Genomic DNA, 15,242 nt, shown 5'->3' with positions numbered 1-15,242 from the left:
ACAATTGACTGAAAATGAGTATTGAGAGTGTATTTCTCAAAAACATCTTTTAAAATATTTACTCAATCCTTCCATTTTATGTGGAGCTAAGTATTTACTTCATCCATGAGGATCGAACCACTCATTCCAACACTCGTTGATTGACTTTCATAATTTTTCTTGACGTATTATGGCATTGGTAAATTTTACACCAATCATACTCTGATATCACTTGTTAGAAAATAAATAAAAATTGTATACCATTATCATAAAACAAATATGAATTTAATTTTTTAAAAGACTAGTTGAAAAAAAATATATAAAAACACATAAACTTGTATATAAATTTTGGCTTGCCTTTGTATAAAGACTCACACTTTTACAATTAGATAATTATATTAATATTTAATACGATATGAGAAATCGAAAGTTTGACGATTGGTCTAACCTTCTATCGTCAACCACGTGTGACCTAATTAGTTTTGTAACTTCTTCTAAAAGATGTATCACCAATTTAGTGAATATTATTTATGTAGCTCACATATTTTCTCAGTCCATAGGACCTCCTATATGTAAAAAAGAATTCTAATCTTTCTATTTAGTTGAATAGATAATTTGTTAAATACTCACACATTTAATAAAAAACTAGTATATCAACGTGCATTGCACGTGTTGGTTCTTATTGTAGCTACTCGTTATTTAATTTGTAATTTTTTTATTTATCCATAATATTGCTCATCGTTATTTTTTTATTTGCCTAATTGCTGTTTTAATTCATAAAACAATTGAATGCAATATTTAATAAAATATAAATAAATTATAAATATAATTGATAGTTAGATAAAATATTTACTACAATTGGATGATATACAACATATAATTAGGTTAAGATACGATAAAACTCAAAAATAGGATTATAGCTCCTAATATGACAAAACTTTTATGTTTGGGTTTTAATTTAAAATTTTAACTTCTGCAATAAATTTATAATTCCTAATTAAAATATGAAAAAAATTTCATAATAGGGCATTAATTTAAAATTTTAACTTCTATAAAGATTATAATTCCTATTAAGATACAACAAATTTCCATAATAGAACATTAATTTAAAATTTAATTAGTATAAAACTTCTCGATTAAATAGTGTATTAAATATAATTACTATTAAAGTTTTTTATTTCATTTTTAGCCAGTAAAATTTGAATTTAAATAATAAACTAATACTGTCAATCAAATTATAAATAGATATAAATAGATTATTGAGATATATTATAGATAGATATATAACTATAAATATGATAGACAAATCACATTTATAACTACTAGTCTTTTGCATGACATGCGTTGCACGTTGACTATACTTATTATATACTCACTTTTTTATCTATAAAATATTAAAATATAAGTTTTGTTTAGATTAAAATAAATATAAATGGTTAATTTATATTTCATTTTATCGTACAAACTACTTGCAATCCTATATCTTATATTCTTAATTCTATTTTTATATGATGATGTGGTCTCATAATAAAGTTCAACCAAATCTCTAGACCTAATCCTTTAGTCTTTAATTTATAAATGCAGATTTATAAAGTTTTAATAGATGCCCAAAAAGAAAATAAAGTTATCACTCAATCTCCAAATTAATATCTATATACAACTATAATGAAAAATAATAATAAATCATTTTTTACGAAGAAGATGACCTGAATTGATAATGGAAATTACTTTGGTTACAACGATAGTATTACTCACCTAGTGTATCAAATAAAGGAAAATATGCACATGTACACAAATTCTTGAAACCCCAGAAAGTGACGCAAATAGAAATATATATTTCTATTTTTTTTCCAGTTTCCTAAATACTATTTCCTTTTAAATTAAACAGATTTATAATATAAGAGAAAAAAAAAACCATCTATTTTTTGTAAGGGAGATATAAATCTCTTACTAAAATAAATTAATAGTTACAAATTATTCAGTAATGAAAAAAAAAATTATCATTAAGAATAAAACTCTTTCAAAACCCACCTAATAAAAAAAAGTTTCAATGTATATAGATGTATAAATATATCAGTAAAATATTATATATATATTTATAAATTAAAATTTTCAACTCTTTATCCTCCCATGTTTAATTATGTAAATTAAATTTGAAAATTTACTTTTTAAAAAATATATCCAATCAAATCTTATAAATATAAAGAAAAAAATATTAATAAAAATAATATACTTTTTTCTTCTTTTTTTTATCTCTCTCCTAAATAAAATATTATATATATTATATTTAAAAATTTATTTTTTAAATATATATCCAATGAAATCATACAAACATAAAGGAAAAAGAATATTAATAAAAAGAATATACTTCTATATCCTAAAAGAATTAAATATTTAGTAAAAAAAATAAAAAAAATTCAAATGTCTCATTATCATATATATTTATTAAAAAATAAATTTAGTAAATATAAAAATTAAAATTTTGAAATGCTTAATTATCTATATGTATTTATTAAAAAAATAATTTTTTTTGGTTTGTTAGGAAGCCTGATGGGCCAAAATAACAATATGGACTATACAATAAAAAATAACCCTCCATTCACTAAATTGATGAAAATACTTATGGTTGAGGGGATTCGAACTCGAGACCTCTCACTCGTCACATAAATAAAAAGACAATCAGACCACATATGATTAATTTTAAAAATAATTTTTATAAATATATCCAATCAACTAATAAAATATAATTTTTTTAATTGATTATAATTATGGTCATTTTAGAATATCTTAAATTTTATCGAAGTGCTATTTAAAATCTCATTATTCTCCCTATTCTCATATTTATACACAGCATAGGTAAATAAATCATCATCGTGCAATATAAAAAAAGGTTACAAGACAGATTTGATGTACGAGAAACCCATGGGCTTCCAGGCCAGCTCTGATTGGGCCTGATTAAACTGGACCTCCTTCAAATCAATTTCAAATTTGAAGCTTTATTAGTTACCATCGCAACAATTACAACAAACCAAAATTAAAAAAAGAAAATTAAACAAGTTCTCTCTCCCAGAGCTTCGTCAGAGGAAGCCGGCGGGAACATATTCAGATCGGTAAAAGCACTTTAATACTTCTCAATGTTTTATCTAATGATTTCTACTTTTATTTCCTCATCCAAATTTCTTAAGCAATCGGATTTATGTTCGAATCCATTGTCTTCTTTTTGGTTGCCGAGAAAAAGAGAGAAAATAATAGGAAAATCAATTTCTTACAATTTATGATATCGCACATCTTTCATTTTCATTGCTTATACGAAGTTGAAAATGAAAGTGGCCTCATCAGTGGTTAGGAGCTGTATCTGGCGCACTCGATTGGCTTTTTTTTTTTTTTATTTGGTTAAATTTTATTTTGGATTAATTATGTATGCAATCTTTTAATGTCTTTCCTATTTTCCTACATTTTCTCAGTATCCAGACAGGGAGTTATGCTTTAGGATTTAAAATTTCGTTTATTGCCTTTTTTTTATAATGCTCTTCTCGTTGTGCCACTGGATATAAATTCTAGGGTTTGGTTTAGATCTCAGTTTTAATTTTAGTTGCTTTGGAATATGAATTATGGGTCCTTGAGATGAAATGGATGATAGCTTTGTTGAGGTTATTGTTGGATCCAACTTTTAAGCAGCAGTTACATTTACTGCTTTGCAATTCAAAAAGTTGCTTATTGTTGTTAATTATGTATATCAATTTAATCGTGTTAGAATGTTGTAATGAGATGCTTATATTATTTGCACATTGTTTGTGGTGTGTTTGATCATTACTGCATAGGATTTTCCACCCTGGTTTCTGAATTCTGTTGGTCATGGTGTTATATTGCAGTAATTTTGAGATAAAATGTCAATGGTTGACGAGCCTCTATATCCAATAGCTGTTCTAATAGATGAGCTAAAAAATGATGACATCCAACTCCGGCTGAACTCCATCCGTAGACTATCAACCATTGCACGTGCTCTTGGGGAGGACCGAACCCGGAAAGAATTAATTCCATTTCTTAGTGAGAACAATGATGACGATGATGAGGTTCTCCTTGCAATGGCAGAGGAGCTGGGAGTCTTCATTCCTTATGTTGGAGGAGTGGAGCATGCCCACGTGTTGCTCCCACCTTTGGAAACGCTTTGCACTGTTGAGGAAACATGTGTCAGAGACAAAGCTGTGGAATCCTTGTGTAGAATTGGATCCCAGATGAGGGAGAGTGACTTGGTTGACTGGTTCATTCCTCTGGTCAAGGTGAGGAAATTGTGTTTTGCTCAGTTAATTGATTACGCTTTTTCTTTGAATAGAGATTTACCAAGTGGTGAATTTTCATCCCTGGCTCCTCACTGGGACACTCCATGCTCTTGGATATCTAGAAAAGTTTCCTATATCACTAGATTGTTAAATTCTGTGGTCTGGTGAATTGATTACCCTGTGTTATTTATCACATATTGCTTGTCAACATCTTTATATCAATTTCTTATTCTGAGTTTTCTCTAAATTTATTTCATGAATATATTTATACCCTGTGTTATTTTATCAGTAATAGGTCTGTAATATTATTGGGCATTATTTTACTCTGTTGGACCATTATGGTCTCCTTTAGTATTATATATGAGTGTGGTTTGTAGTATCCAATATGCTATGCTAGTGTCACCTATTTATGCATCTTTATATGTATATGTAAGCGAGAGAGAGAGATTTTGCATATATTATTTATTTATAGGTCAGCACATTCCACCTTTTTGTGTATACTATTTGAGTTCTGATTATTAGGCTAACATTTGTTATTGTTCTGAGTTGCTTTTGCTACCATCTGGACCAATTCTTAGATTACTGCATGATTTAATTTCTTGTTGTCAGAGACTAGCTGCTGGAGAATGGTTTACTGCACGTGTTTCTGCATGTGGGCTGTTCCATATTGCTTATCCTAGTGCTCCTGATATGTTAAAGACAGAACTGCGTTCAATATACAGTCAGCTTTGTCAAGATGACATGCCCATGGTTAGGAGGTCTGCTGCTTCAAATCTGGGGAAATTTGCAGCAACTGTTGAACCTGCTCATTTAAAAACCGACATCATGTCTATATTTGAGGATCTTACTCAGGATGGTAATTGTGCTTTTAATATGTTCCTATTCTTCCATCACTTTAACACATGATAATGTTAAGCCGAGTACTATGACATGCCAGGTAATGGGAATAGGAATTGGTAATTGAGTTGTTAAGAACTTATAACAGAGTTCCTGCTTATATGATCAATTAACTAAGAATGCACAACAACTGAAATTGATTCCATAATTCATAAATTATAAGTTAAATTAGTACATTTGTCAGTTGATGCTTTACATTTTTTTTTAGTTTTATTGTGGTGGGTGTTATGAATTTAGCAATAAAGTTTTTGCAATTGTTTTCATCTCAGATCAGGATTCTGTACGTTTATTGGCTGTTGAGGGTTGTGCTGCTCTTGGAAAATTGTTGGAGCCCCAAGATTGTGTTGCACATATTCTTCCTGTTATTGTCAACTTTTCTCAGGTATCATTATAGATTTTAGATCTCAAGAAAGAGAGAAGAAAAACAAATTGGCTTAGTCTGTAGATTCTTGGCATTCTGCGTATCTTGGTACTAATGCTTTGCATTTGCATTGTTATTTGATATCTATATGGTTTAGACAAGTAATTTCTTGACCATGTACTTGTTGATAAGTTACTTTTATCTGTGTCGTCATTGCACAGGACAAGTCTTGGCGTGTACGCTACATGGTTGCAAATCAATTATATGAACTTTGTGAAGCTGTGGGGCCTGAGCCTACTAGGTACACATCCGATTTGAACCACTGTTTAAATGCATATATTCTATATGCTTTATTCTCCTTGAGACCCGCTTCTTTGATTGATTCTATACTGTTGGTTTAGGTGATACAAAATTATTGATTTGTTGTGATTCTTTTTTAAGGACGGACTTGGTTCCTGCTTATGTACGCTTGCTTCGTGATAATGAGGCTGAAGTACGTATAGCAGCTGCTGGAAAAGTAACCAAGTTCTGCCGCATTTTAAATCCAGAACTTGCCATTCAGCATATTCTCCCTTGTGTGAAGGTATATATCTGCACATAATATGATTTTGTTTGTTCAATCGAACATTGTGTTACCGATTAAAATCTCAATGCCTTGTATTTTCCTCCTTAGGAATTGTCATCAGATTCTTCCCAGCATGTGCGGTCCGCTTTGGCTTCAGTTATTATGGGAATGGCTCCTGTCCTGGGGAAGGTAAGAATGCTTCGTAAAAGTTACTAAGAACTTAGCCAATGTCATATCAAAGAAAAAACTACTATGAGTAGTGTTGTAATATTGTTATCAATTTTGACTCCATCGTACAAGAAATTATTAACAGAAGATAGAATTCTCTTAATATTTTTGGGAATATTGTTTTGTACTAGTTGGTGCTCTAACTATTACATTTATTGTTACTCGATGTGTTTAGGAACTAGCATCCTGTTGTGAAGAATTCTGCTTCTTGTGAGAATCGCAACTTAAGAAACCAGTAGATGGGCAATTGAGCATTAGAACCTATTACAAGTGGACTAAATTTGGATGTTTTATCTTGTTAATTTTCTTTTCATGGATGGCTTTTTTGGATAACACATCAGACCTATTCTAGTTGTTATGGCTCATTAGCTATCTAGCTTCTGTTTGTTTAAAAAACCATCTCACATGATATTGTCAAATCTTTTTCTTAGACCTGTTGATCGTTCTTCCAATTTCAGTCAGAACAGGACTTTTGAAATTCATTGGGTTGTTACTGCAGGATGCTACAATTGAGCAGCTTCTTCCAATATTTCTTTCACTGTTGAAGGATGAATTTCCTGATGTCCGCCTCAACATCATCAGCAAGCTTGATCAAGTGAATCAGGTTTGTGATTCCTTAGGACAGCTTAGGATTTTCTTTTGAATCTTATATAGAATTGAATAATTCAAATATTGCTAGAAACTATCCAATGACAATGTGATTAAATCTTTCAAGGTTCTCATGTCCTGAAAGGATAATGGGAAGTTGAGAAATCATATACTCAATGTAAGAAAACAAGACAAATTATTGCAATGAATGCTCCTTGCTTTTTGCTTCCCTCTGTTTTCTCACTCTAACTGGATGTGTTTTCTGGCTTAAATTTATTCTGGCTTTTTTCTGATCCATTTTTGCTCTTGATGACTTGTTGCCTTCTTTTTATGTCTATGAGGATTTAGTGATTGAAATTTCTTGGACACACTACTCTATATAAATAGCCTATGGTAGTAATTGCTGCTTCACCACATGCTACGTCTGCTTTTTCTTTGGATTCAATAGGTTCTTTCAAATGATAGTGCATATTCTGTTTGCACATTATATGCCTGTCAAAAAGTGTTTGTCTCCTTTTTTCCACTTAAGTGACGCTGGAATAAGAGCTTTACTTGCAGGTTATTGGAATTGATCTACTGTCTCAATCATTATTGCCAGCTATTGTTGAGCTTGCAGAGGATAGGCATTGGAGGGTTCGGCTTGCAATTATAGAGTATATACCTTTATTGGCAAGTCAGTTGGGTGTTGGGTTCTTTGACGATAAACTTGGGGCTCTGTGCATGCAGTGGTTACAGGATAAGGTTTGTTTTCTTCTAATCTCGTATAACTGCAGTTATAGAATATAAGTCTCTTCTTACTTCTACAATATGTCACACTGGACCTTATTGTTCAATGATTCTGTTTTTTAAGAGAGATTCTACAACTAGAAGTTTGCTTTTAAATGCTGAAGGCCTTTAGTTGTCCTTAGTAAGCATGATCTGCGGCTTCAGGGACCCCGTGTAGGGATCATGTCATGTATTAGATACAGCTGAAAGTTAGGCGCAAAAACTTGATTTTATTGAGATTGGATTCCTGCTCTCAGTGCATAAGTTTGTTACTATCTCAAGATTAATTTCATTTATGTATGTTGGATAGAGTATTTATTTTGATTAGTAAAATATGTTTGAATGATGCTCTTGTTACATATGTAAATTAATTATTTCTATCAACTTCGTTATGGGCAAGTGATTTATACACATTATTGATACTATCTTGCCTATGTATTTATTGTAGGTTTACTCAATTCGTGATGCTGCAGCAAATAATTTAAAGCGGCTTGCTGAAGAATTTGGTCCAGAGTGGGCAATGCAACACATAGTGCCACAGGTTTGTTTTTCTTAATCCTCTGGCTGGGAATTCTACTGCTCTTATAATGACTGACAACTCATTGCTTTTTGTTTCCCTATGCGTAAGTGCATGCTTGGCTAATATTAAAATCTGATTAAAAAGGTATGATATGCTTAGTGCTAACATTTGTTCCTATGTGTCCAATGCCTTTGCCAGTGGATAAGGCTTCAGGTGTAACACTATTTAAATATTTGTTGTAGTTAATTCTGCTAGGTCTCTGTGAATAACAGGCTAGGGATGTCTGAGAAATGTTAATGGGCTGTTTTTGTGGCAAATGTACTTTTCTGTTGTTTGTCCTCTCTCTGTTTGGATGTTTAGAAACTCAGTTCAGTTTATATCGTTTGAGACTGTTTTGGAGTGCTAGAAATAGAAAGGTTTCTTCAATATGCTTCAGGTTGACAAGCTTACAAAGTTCCATCTTGTCATTTATTGTATTTTTTTTTATTTTCCCATTTGTTTGGTATGTCTACCTACATGCTTTCTACCAAAGGAGTGAAAATTGGCGTTTAAACCTTGTAGGCTCTGGAGATGATTAATAATCCTCATTACTTGTATCGGATGACCATCTTACGTGCTATCTCACTACTAGCTCCTGTTATGGGATCAGAAATTACATGTTCTAAACTGCTTCCTGTGGTCATCAATGCATCAAAAGACAGGTATATGGGTTCATGGCACTTCCTGTGTGATAAAAATTTAAACTAATTGCAATTGGTAGTCTTTGAATTGGAATGCAATTTTTGTGGTCTTTGGATTGAACTCAATTCTTTCTGCAGGGTACCTAACATCAAGTTCAATGTGGCAAAGGTGCTGCAGTCCCTCATTCCCATAGTTGATCAGTCTGTAAGTCCTTCATGAATTTTTCTTCTTTTTTTATTCTTTGTTTTTTTTTTTAGTATGTTTATGGTGCTCAATTGGCTTAATTTCATTGGATACTGATCTATGCTTTTACCTTGATTATTCAACTCTCAATTTCCTTGTTTGCATATTAACCCAATAGGTTGTGGAGAAAACCATCCGTCCCGCCTTGGTAGAGCTAAGTGAGGATCCTGATGTTGATGTCCGCTTTTTTGCCAACCAAGCACTTCAGGCAATCGATAATGTGATGATGTCTAGCTAAACCCGACTCCTACAGACCTCATGGAACCTACAGTTCTATTGAACCTAAAGTTCTATTCATCTAATTAGTTCCCTCTTTCTTGATGTCGAGTGTTAGTGCAATTTTATGCCCCTTGTGAGTTGTTACTAACGTGGAACTGCTATTTTTGGCTTTTAATTTATGTAGTGTGTTTCATAAACTTGTTCTATATTCCTCTTATTATATATTATTTCTATTTTTCTTTTTATCCTTTTGCCATTTTGGAACTCCAAAATGGTTTTTCTTGTTGCATAATGCATATGCTCTAATAACTCTATTTAAATTTGATGATATGACGGTTGGTCAGAAGGGCAAATGAACAATTGAATTCAAAATTCCAAATATCTCGTTTAAATTTCATGCTATGCGAGGAGCAGTTACCAAGTAATAGAGGCATTTCTTTGTGATTCATTTTAAGAAAATCAATTTAAATATAAAAACTAAAGAGTAGTATTTATTAAATTATTTGTGCATAGCATAAACATATATCCACTGTTAAAATATATTTGTCTAAATCATTCATGGGGTCGGAGTGAATATTGGATTGAAAAATGTCAAACAAGAAACAGTCGACCCACTATTCTTTTCACATATTGAAACCCGCGTTCCGCCCCATAGGCTTGAAATTCGTAGGTTTTAGTTTCTTTGAATTGAAGATGCGTTTAAAATTCACACATCAAAGTCCATTGTCTAAAATTAGTTAGAGAAATATTTTATTTGTCTAAAATTAGCTTCCATCCCTAATGACGTGTTAAGCAAATATTGGACCTTGATCAATATAACAAGAAGCAAACTCACTAAGCAAGCAATAGTGTTCGAAATAATTTTGAGTTTTGATTTATTGTTTGCAGAATGATAATTTCAACTCAAAACATTGCAATCTACACTTTTAAAATGCAAAAACAATTTGTTACTCGTCAAGTAAGAATGGAGAGGTGAATTTCTTGGATCTCTCCTTTATCGAATATGGTTAAATTGAAAAAACAATTTGCTATTCATAACGAGTTATCTCCTCCTCCATCGGTTTTTAATTTACTAGAGATTAAATAAATCAAAATAATATTATTGATGACATAGTAGGAGTTGTCTAACATTATTATAATAGGAGTAATTTTTCTATTGTAAATAATAGTTACTGAATCAAGCTTGTTTTAAAAAAGCTGAAAAGAATTTTACCAAAAAAAGAAGGCTGAAAAGTTAATCCCATCAAATAAAAGATGTCCATCACCTGATAATTTTCAATAATATTATTGCCCTTAGAATTATAAATTTTAGTAATTTTACATATCTTTTTACACTAACAATAATAATTCTTAGAGTTTTTAGATTTTATACATAAAATATTGATTTGATGAGCGTTTAGCATAGCTTTTAGAGCAATAATTTCACATTTTTCAATCATCTACAAGTATTTAATTGATATTATTTTGTAAGTTGAAGTGTTCAATCAAATGATTTTGTAAATTGAAATATTTAAATTTTATAAGTTAAAGTGTTTAATAAGTCAAAGTAAATTTAAGAGGTCACAAAGTTAAAATACTAAAATTTAATGGTGAAATTATATATCATGCCGTATGAGTTATAACAACATGCATATATATACCTTGGATTTTGATGGATGTCAAGTTAGAAATTTTAATTGTCATTTCTCAACCAAATAGAAATGAAAGTAAAAATTCTATTCTTAATATCAACTTCCTAACCCATCCAACATAATAAATAGAATAATCAAGCTTTGGAATAAAATTTTTTTTATACATATATACAAAAATCATAAGCTACTTTAACATTTACAACCTCTAGACAAACACAATGGCCTGCAATGTGTACTTGAGGAATCTACAAGTCCTGTCTTTTAACCTATATAGCTAATTTCTTTCTAACAATAAGTAAAAATGAAACATAAAATAATTCTCTGGACATGCTTCATAGTCACCGCTGTTGATTGAGTTTTACCTGAATATATCATTCTAATTTGAATGTTGCAGATAATTTTTTTTTTTTTTTTTTTAAGAAAAGAGGTAATCTCTAGTTGATAAAGGACTTGATTTGGGAGATCATCTCAATTGCTCTAGTTTGTGATATTTGAGACTTACTTAAAACTTGAAAGGCATGTCCTACACCTTTATGCACCACATGCTCCACTTTCTTCCCTGCTTTACACAAACCATTTACAAACTCCAAATTCCTATCTTTCAATATATCCATTTCAGATATAAACACCATTATTTCCAAATCCATCAATTTCTCCATTTTCACTCCCACCTGAGGATTACACCATGGATGGTTGCGATTAGCGTCACGTGGCAATGCTAGTCTCCAATAGGTATCAGAGCTTGCCAAAGTCAACGCTGACCGAGTTGACTGTACTAAATATTTTTCTGAGTTAGTTCTTACCTCTCCTCCAAAAAATGGCTGGATTAGAATCAAACCCTTTATAGTTAATGGCTTCATATCCAACACTCCATTAGATGAGCTAAGCCTTGTAATAATATTATAAGCTATATTAGCACCAGCACTATCACCAGCTACAAATATTTTAGAAAAATTGCATTTTTTGGACCACCAGTAATACTCTTCACTTAAACCTTGTTTTCTTAACCACATTAAAGCTTTAATCCCATCTTCAAAAGCTGCAGGCAGAGGATTTTCTGGGGCTAATCGATAATTAACAGACATAATTAAGCAATTTGCTTTGGAAGCTAATCTTGCTAAAAATTCATGATAACAAATCCAAGAAGCAGAGCCAACACAAAACCCACCTCCATGAAAATATATCATCAAAGGGAGGTTATTAGGGTTATTATTACCATGACAGGAACTTGGAACGTAAAATCTTGCCCAAACGTTTGTGAACTTGTCAATGACTACATCCTGTGACATAACACCTAGCTCTGAAGCCAATTTTGGAGCGACAGAAGCAACAATGTGAGATCTTTCTACGTACCCATCTTTGTATACTTTAATTAGCCCTTCAATTTCTTCTGTAATTACCCGGTGACAAGTTCTGCCAATCTGTAGGCTTAAGCTTGAATCTACTGAAATGGCAGCGACCATTTTTTTCTTCTTCTAATATATATTATATGTGTAGATAACTTAATGGAAATGAAATATCAGAATTATTTCAAGTGTATGGTTTTGGATTTCTGTCGAAGGACTAATTAACTTGCGTGTGTATATCTAAATATATAGTAGCAGCAGAGTAAGAGATAAGACTCAGCTATCCTATGAATTGTTGCCAAGTGTCCAATTGGGAACCGGCCACATGTCTTCACGTGATGCAGGTGTGGAGATGGTGGTGTTGGTGGTGGTGGCGGCGGCTGGCTTTCTTTATGTTATAGTAGTTGATAAAATGCCTAATTGGAAATTAGGGTTGCATTACAATAATTTTTCCATTTTGTTTTATCCTGCGGCTACCGACGGAACTTTTCATATTGGTATCCAACAAATGTGAAAGAGCATTTCCCCATGCAATATAGTTTAACATTTATCTTATCTCTTTTAGTTAAATTAAAAAATTTTTAAAAGTCTAGAAACTTTATTTTTGTTGAATTTTTCATTAGATTTATCATTTTGTTGATATACCCCATGAGTTGTGATTGAGAATTTTTTTTTGTTCCCATACTAAGTGTGGTATTTAGGCAAATTGATGTCCTAACAGTTTTAACTCCAAGTAAGTTTAAATTCCTGACTTTATAAGTAAAATTCGCTTAAAAATGTAATTCACTAATGCAACCAGCTATTTAATGATTAATAAATTAATGAAGGCAAAAAAATACGCATTTATTGTTTTTGAACGTCAATGAAGAAATAATTATTTATAGTAACTCTTAGTCTAGATGGCTAAGGTGAGCAACTATGATAAAAGATCATGGGTTCAAACTCTCCCTCATTGGGTAATTTTACCCAAACTATTGCTTTTAGAGGTGCAAGTGGCAAACCAAGGTGGGCAATAAAATGATTATAGGCCAAAGTAAGCAAATTTAAGAGACGAAATTAGTGATTGATGCCCATTTTATTTAATTGCACACCACCGCATAATCACCTAATTGCCCGTCTCTGCCTCCTCCATCATTACTACACTCCCAAGTTAACCTATAAATCATAGTTGACCTTAATTATTAAAAAAAAATAAAATAAAAAACACTCTCAACCCATTATTTAGGTCAAACTCAATCCACTTATCAAGTAATTTAATTTTCATCATAGTTATCAAAATTTAAATTTAAAATTTAAATAAATCTAAATATATATCCCAACTCATATATATATATCTATGCCAAGGAATGTTTAATCTCCTCCAACTATAAAACATAAAAGATTTTAGCCCTCTCATCAAAATTTTATTCTTCTGACTCATAAAGAATTCAATAGGTCAGAATAACACTACGAATTATACAATAGATGTAACTCTCTGTTTACCTTATCAAATTAATGAAAATTATTGTGCACGAGAAAACTTATATCCAATCTTCCTCCTACTTACATAAGTAAAAAAATTAGTCAAACCACACATGATCAATTAATTTTAATATAAATATTTTTACTTTTAAATAAATTATTAAATTTAATGCAATACTAAAAAATTATTCAAAGTTGAAAAAAAAAAAAAAGAGTGCTTCGACTTAGTGATATTTTAATACTTTTTGAATATCAGGGAAGTCTAATGAATTAAAAAAAAAAAAAAAACTATATTGAGAGTCAAAAATGGTATGATAGAAGTTGTGGTGTGACATTGTTGACATTTGGAGGAACAAAGGCACTAGTAGTGGGGACAAACCGAGTGTGCACCACCTAACTTTAGGTTGCCCCCCAATACCATCTTTTCAAATCAACTATTTGGAGAACAATTTATCAAAGAAGTTGAAGTGGAGCATTCTCATTCTGCCTTTTCTTTTTTCACATTGCACGCACTAAAGGGAGGTTAAAGCTAGAACTAGAAGGGAAGGGATAAGTGATGTTCATCTCATGCATTGTGTGGAGTTGGATAGCTTCCATGTTTTGAGGACTGCCATTGAACTTGCTAGAGCTTCAATATTCCTTAATGCCATACGACAAAATCTCACATCAAACCCATAAAAAGTACTTCTATTAAACTTGTTGGTCAAAGGGTTTGGCATTTTCAAACTTTTTGATCATTTACATTCATGCATATGTACTATATAGTTTCAAACAAATAGAATAGCTAGCTAGGTTACAGGTATTGTTTCTCGAACCTAACAAATTATATATGCGTATATAATAAAGAAAGGCAGCTTTCTTTTTATCCCAGCACTCAAAAGAATTCAGAGATTAACTTATATAAACTCGGTGTATATATCTACTTATAGACTAAATTTATGAAAAATAATTTTTTATTGAAATGATAATATTTCTAAACATACACAGAAAAACATGATGAAATCGGATTAATTCTAAAAAAATTTTAATTTATTAATTTGGTCTTAGATGAATCCATAGGCCTGATCTAAACAAGTAAAATCCAAGAATTTAAAGAAATGCTAAAATTCAACATATATCTTTATAAAATTTTGATTTTATATTCAAATAGAGTGTGGAAGTATTCATTGATATTCTTTTGGAATGATGCTTTTTTTTTTTTTTTTTTTTGAAGTTAAAATGTGAAATATTTATTATGAAATCAAGAAATCTAATAGAACAGGGGTGGTACAGAATCCCAAACCCCCAAGCCTACTTCGGAATGTGTTTCAACTGCTAACGTATGTGCAGCCACATTCGCAGACCTAGAAACAAAATTACATTTAGCGATTAGTATCTCAGACAAAAGAGATCTGCAGTCCTGAATTATCAAACCAAAAGCAGATGAATCATTTGTAGAAACATTGTTGATGGCATTGGCAACTGACTGAGAGTCAGTT

General features: G+C 31.2%; 2 protein-coding genes across 2 annotated transcripts; one reads left to right on the top strand and one right to left on the bottom strand.

Moving 5' to 3' along the window:
- The first annotated feature begins 2,983 nt into the window (after positions 1-2,983).
- On the top strand, positions 2,984-9,571 carry LOC105642001 (uncharacterized). The gene is made up of 13 exons (XM_012226667.4): positions 2,984-3,089; positions 3,852-4,259; positions 4,869-5,115; positions 5,426-5,538; positions 5,739-5,818; positions 5,959-6,100; positions 6,191-6,271; positions 6,810-6,914; positions 7,457-7,639; positions 8,112-8,204; positions 8,745-8,884; positions 9,002-9,068; positions 9,226-9,571. Exons 2-13 carry the CDS (start codon positions 3,867-3,869, stop codon positions 9,343-9,345), a joined length of 1,764 nt encoding a protein of 587 aa, XP_012082057.1. The 5' UTR covers positions 2,984-3,089; positions 3,852-3,866; the 3' UTR covers positions 9,346-9,571.
- Positions 9,572-11,097: 1,526 nt separating this feature from the next.
- LOC105642000 (alpha/beta-Hydrolases superfamily protein) lies at positions 11,098-12,536 on the bottom strand. The gene has a single exon (XM_012226666.4). The coding sequence runs from the start codon at positions 12,418-12,420 to the stop codon at positions 11,392-11,394; it is 1,029 nt and encodes a 342-aa protein (XP_012082056.1). The 5' UTR covers positions 12,421-12,536; the 3' UTR covers positions 11,098-11,391.
- Positions 12,537-15,242: the final 2,706 nt, after the last annotated feature.

Source organism: Jatropha curcas, chromosome 10 (genome assembly GCF_041381405.1).
Source record: "Jatropha curcas cultivar XTBG-Jc1 chromosome 10, XTBG_Jcur_1.0, whole genome shotgun sequence".
In the NCBI taxonomy this organism is placed as follows: domain Eukaryota; kingdom Viridiplantae; phylum Streptophyta; class Magnoliopsida; order Malpighiales; family Euphorbiaceae; genus Jatropha; species Jatropha curcas.
Note: the sequence above shows the minus strand (reverse complement) of the source record. Positions and strands in the feature narration are given on the sequence as shown.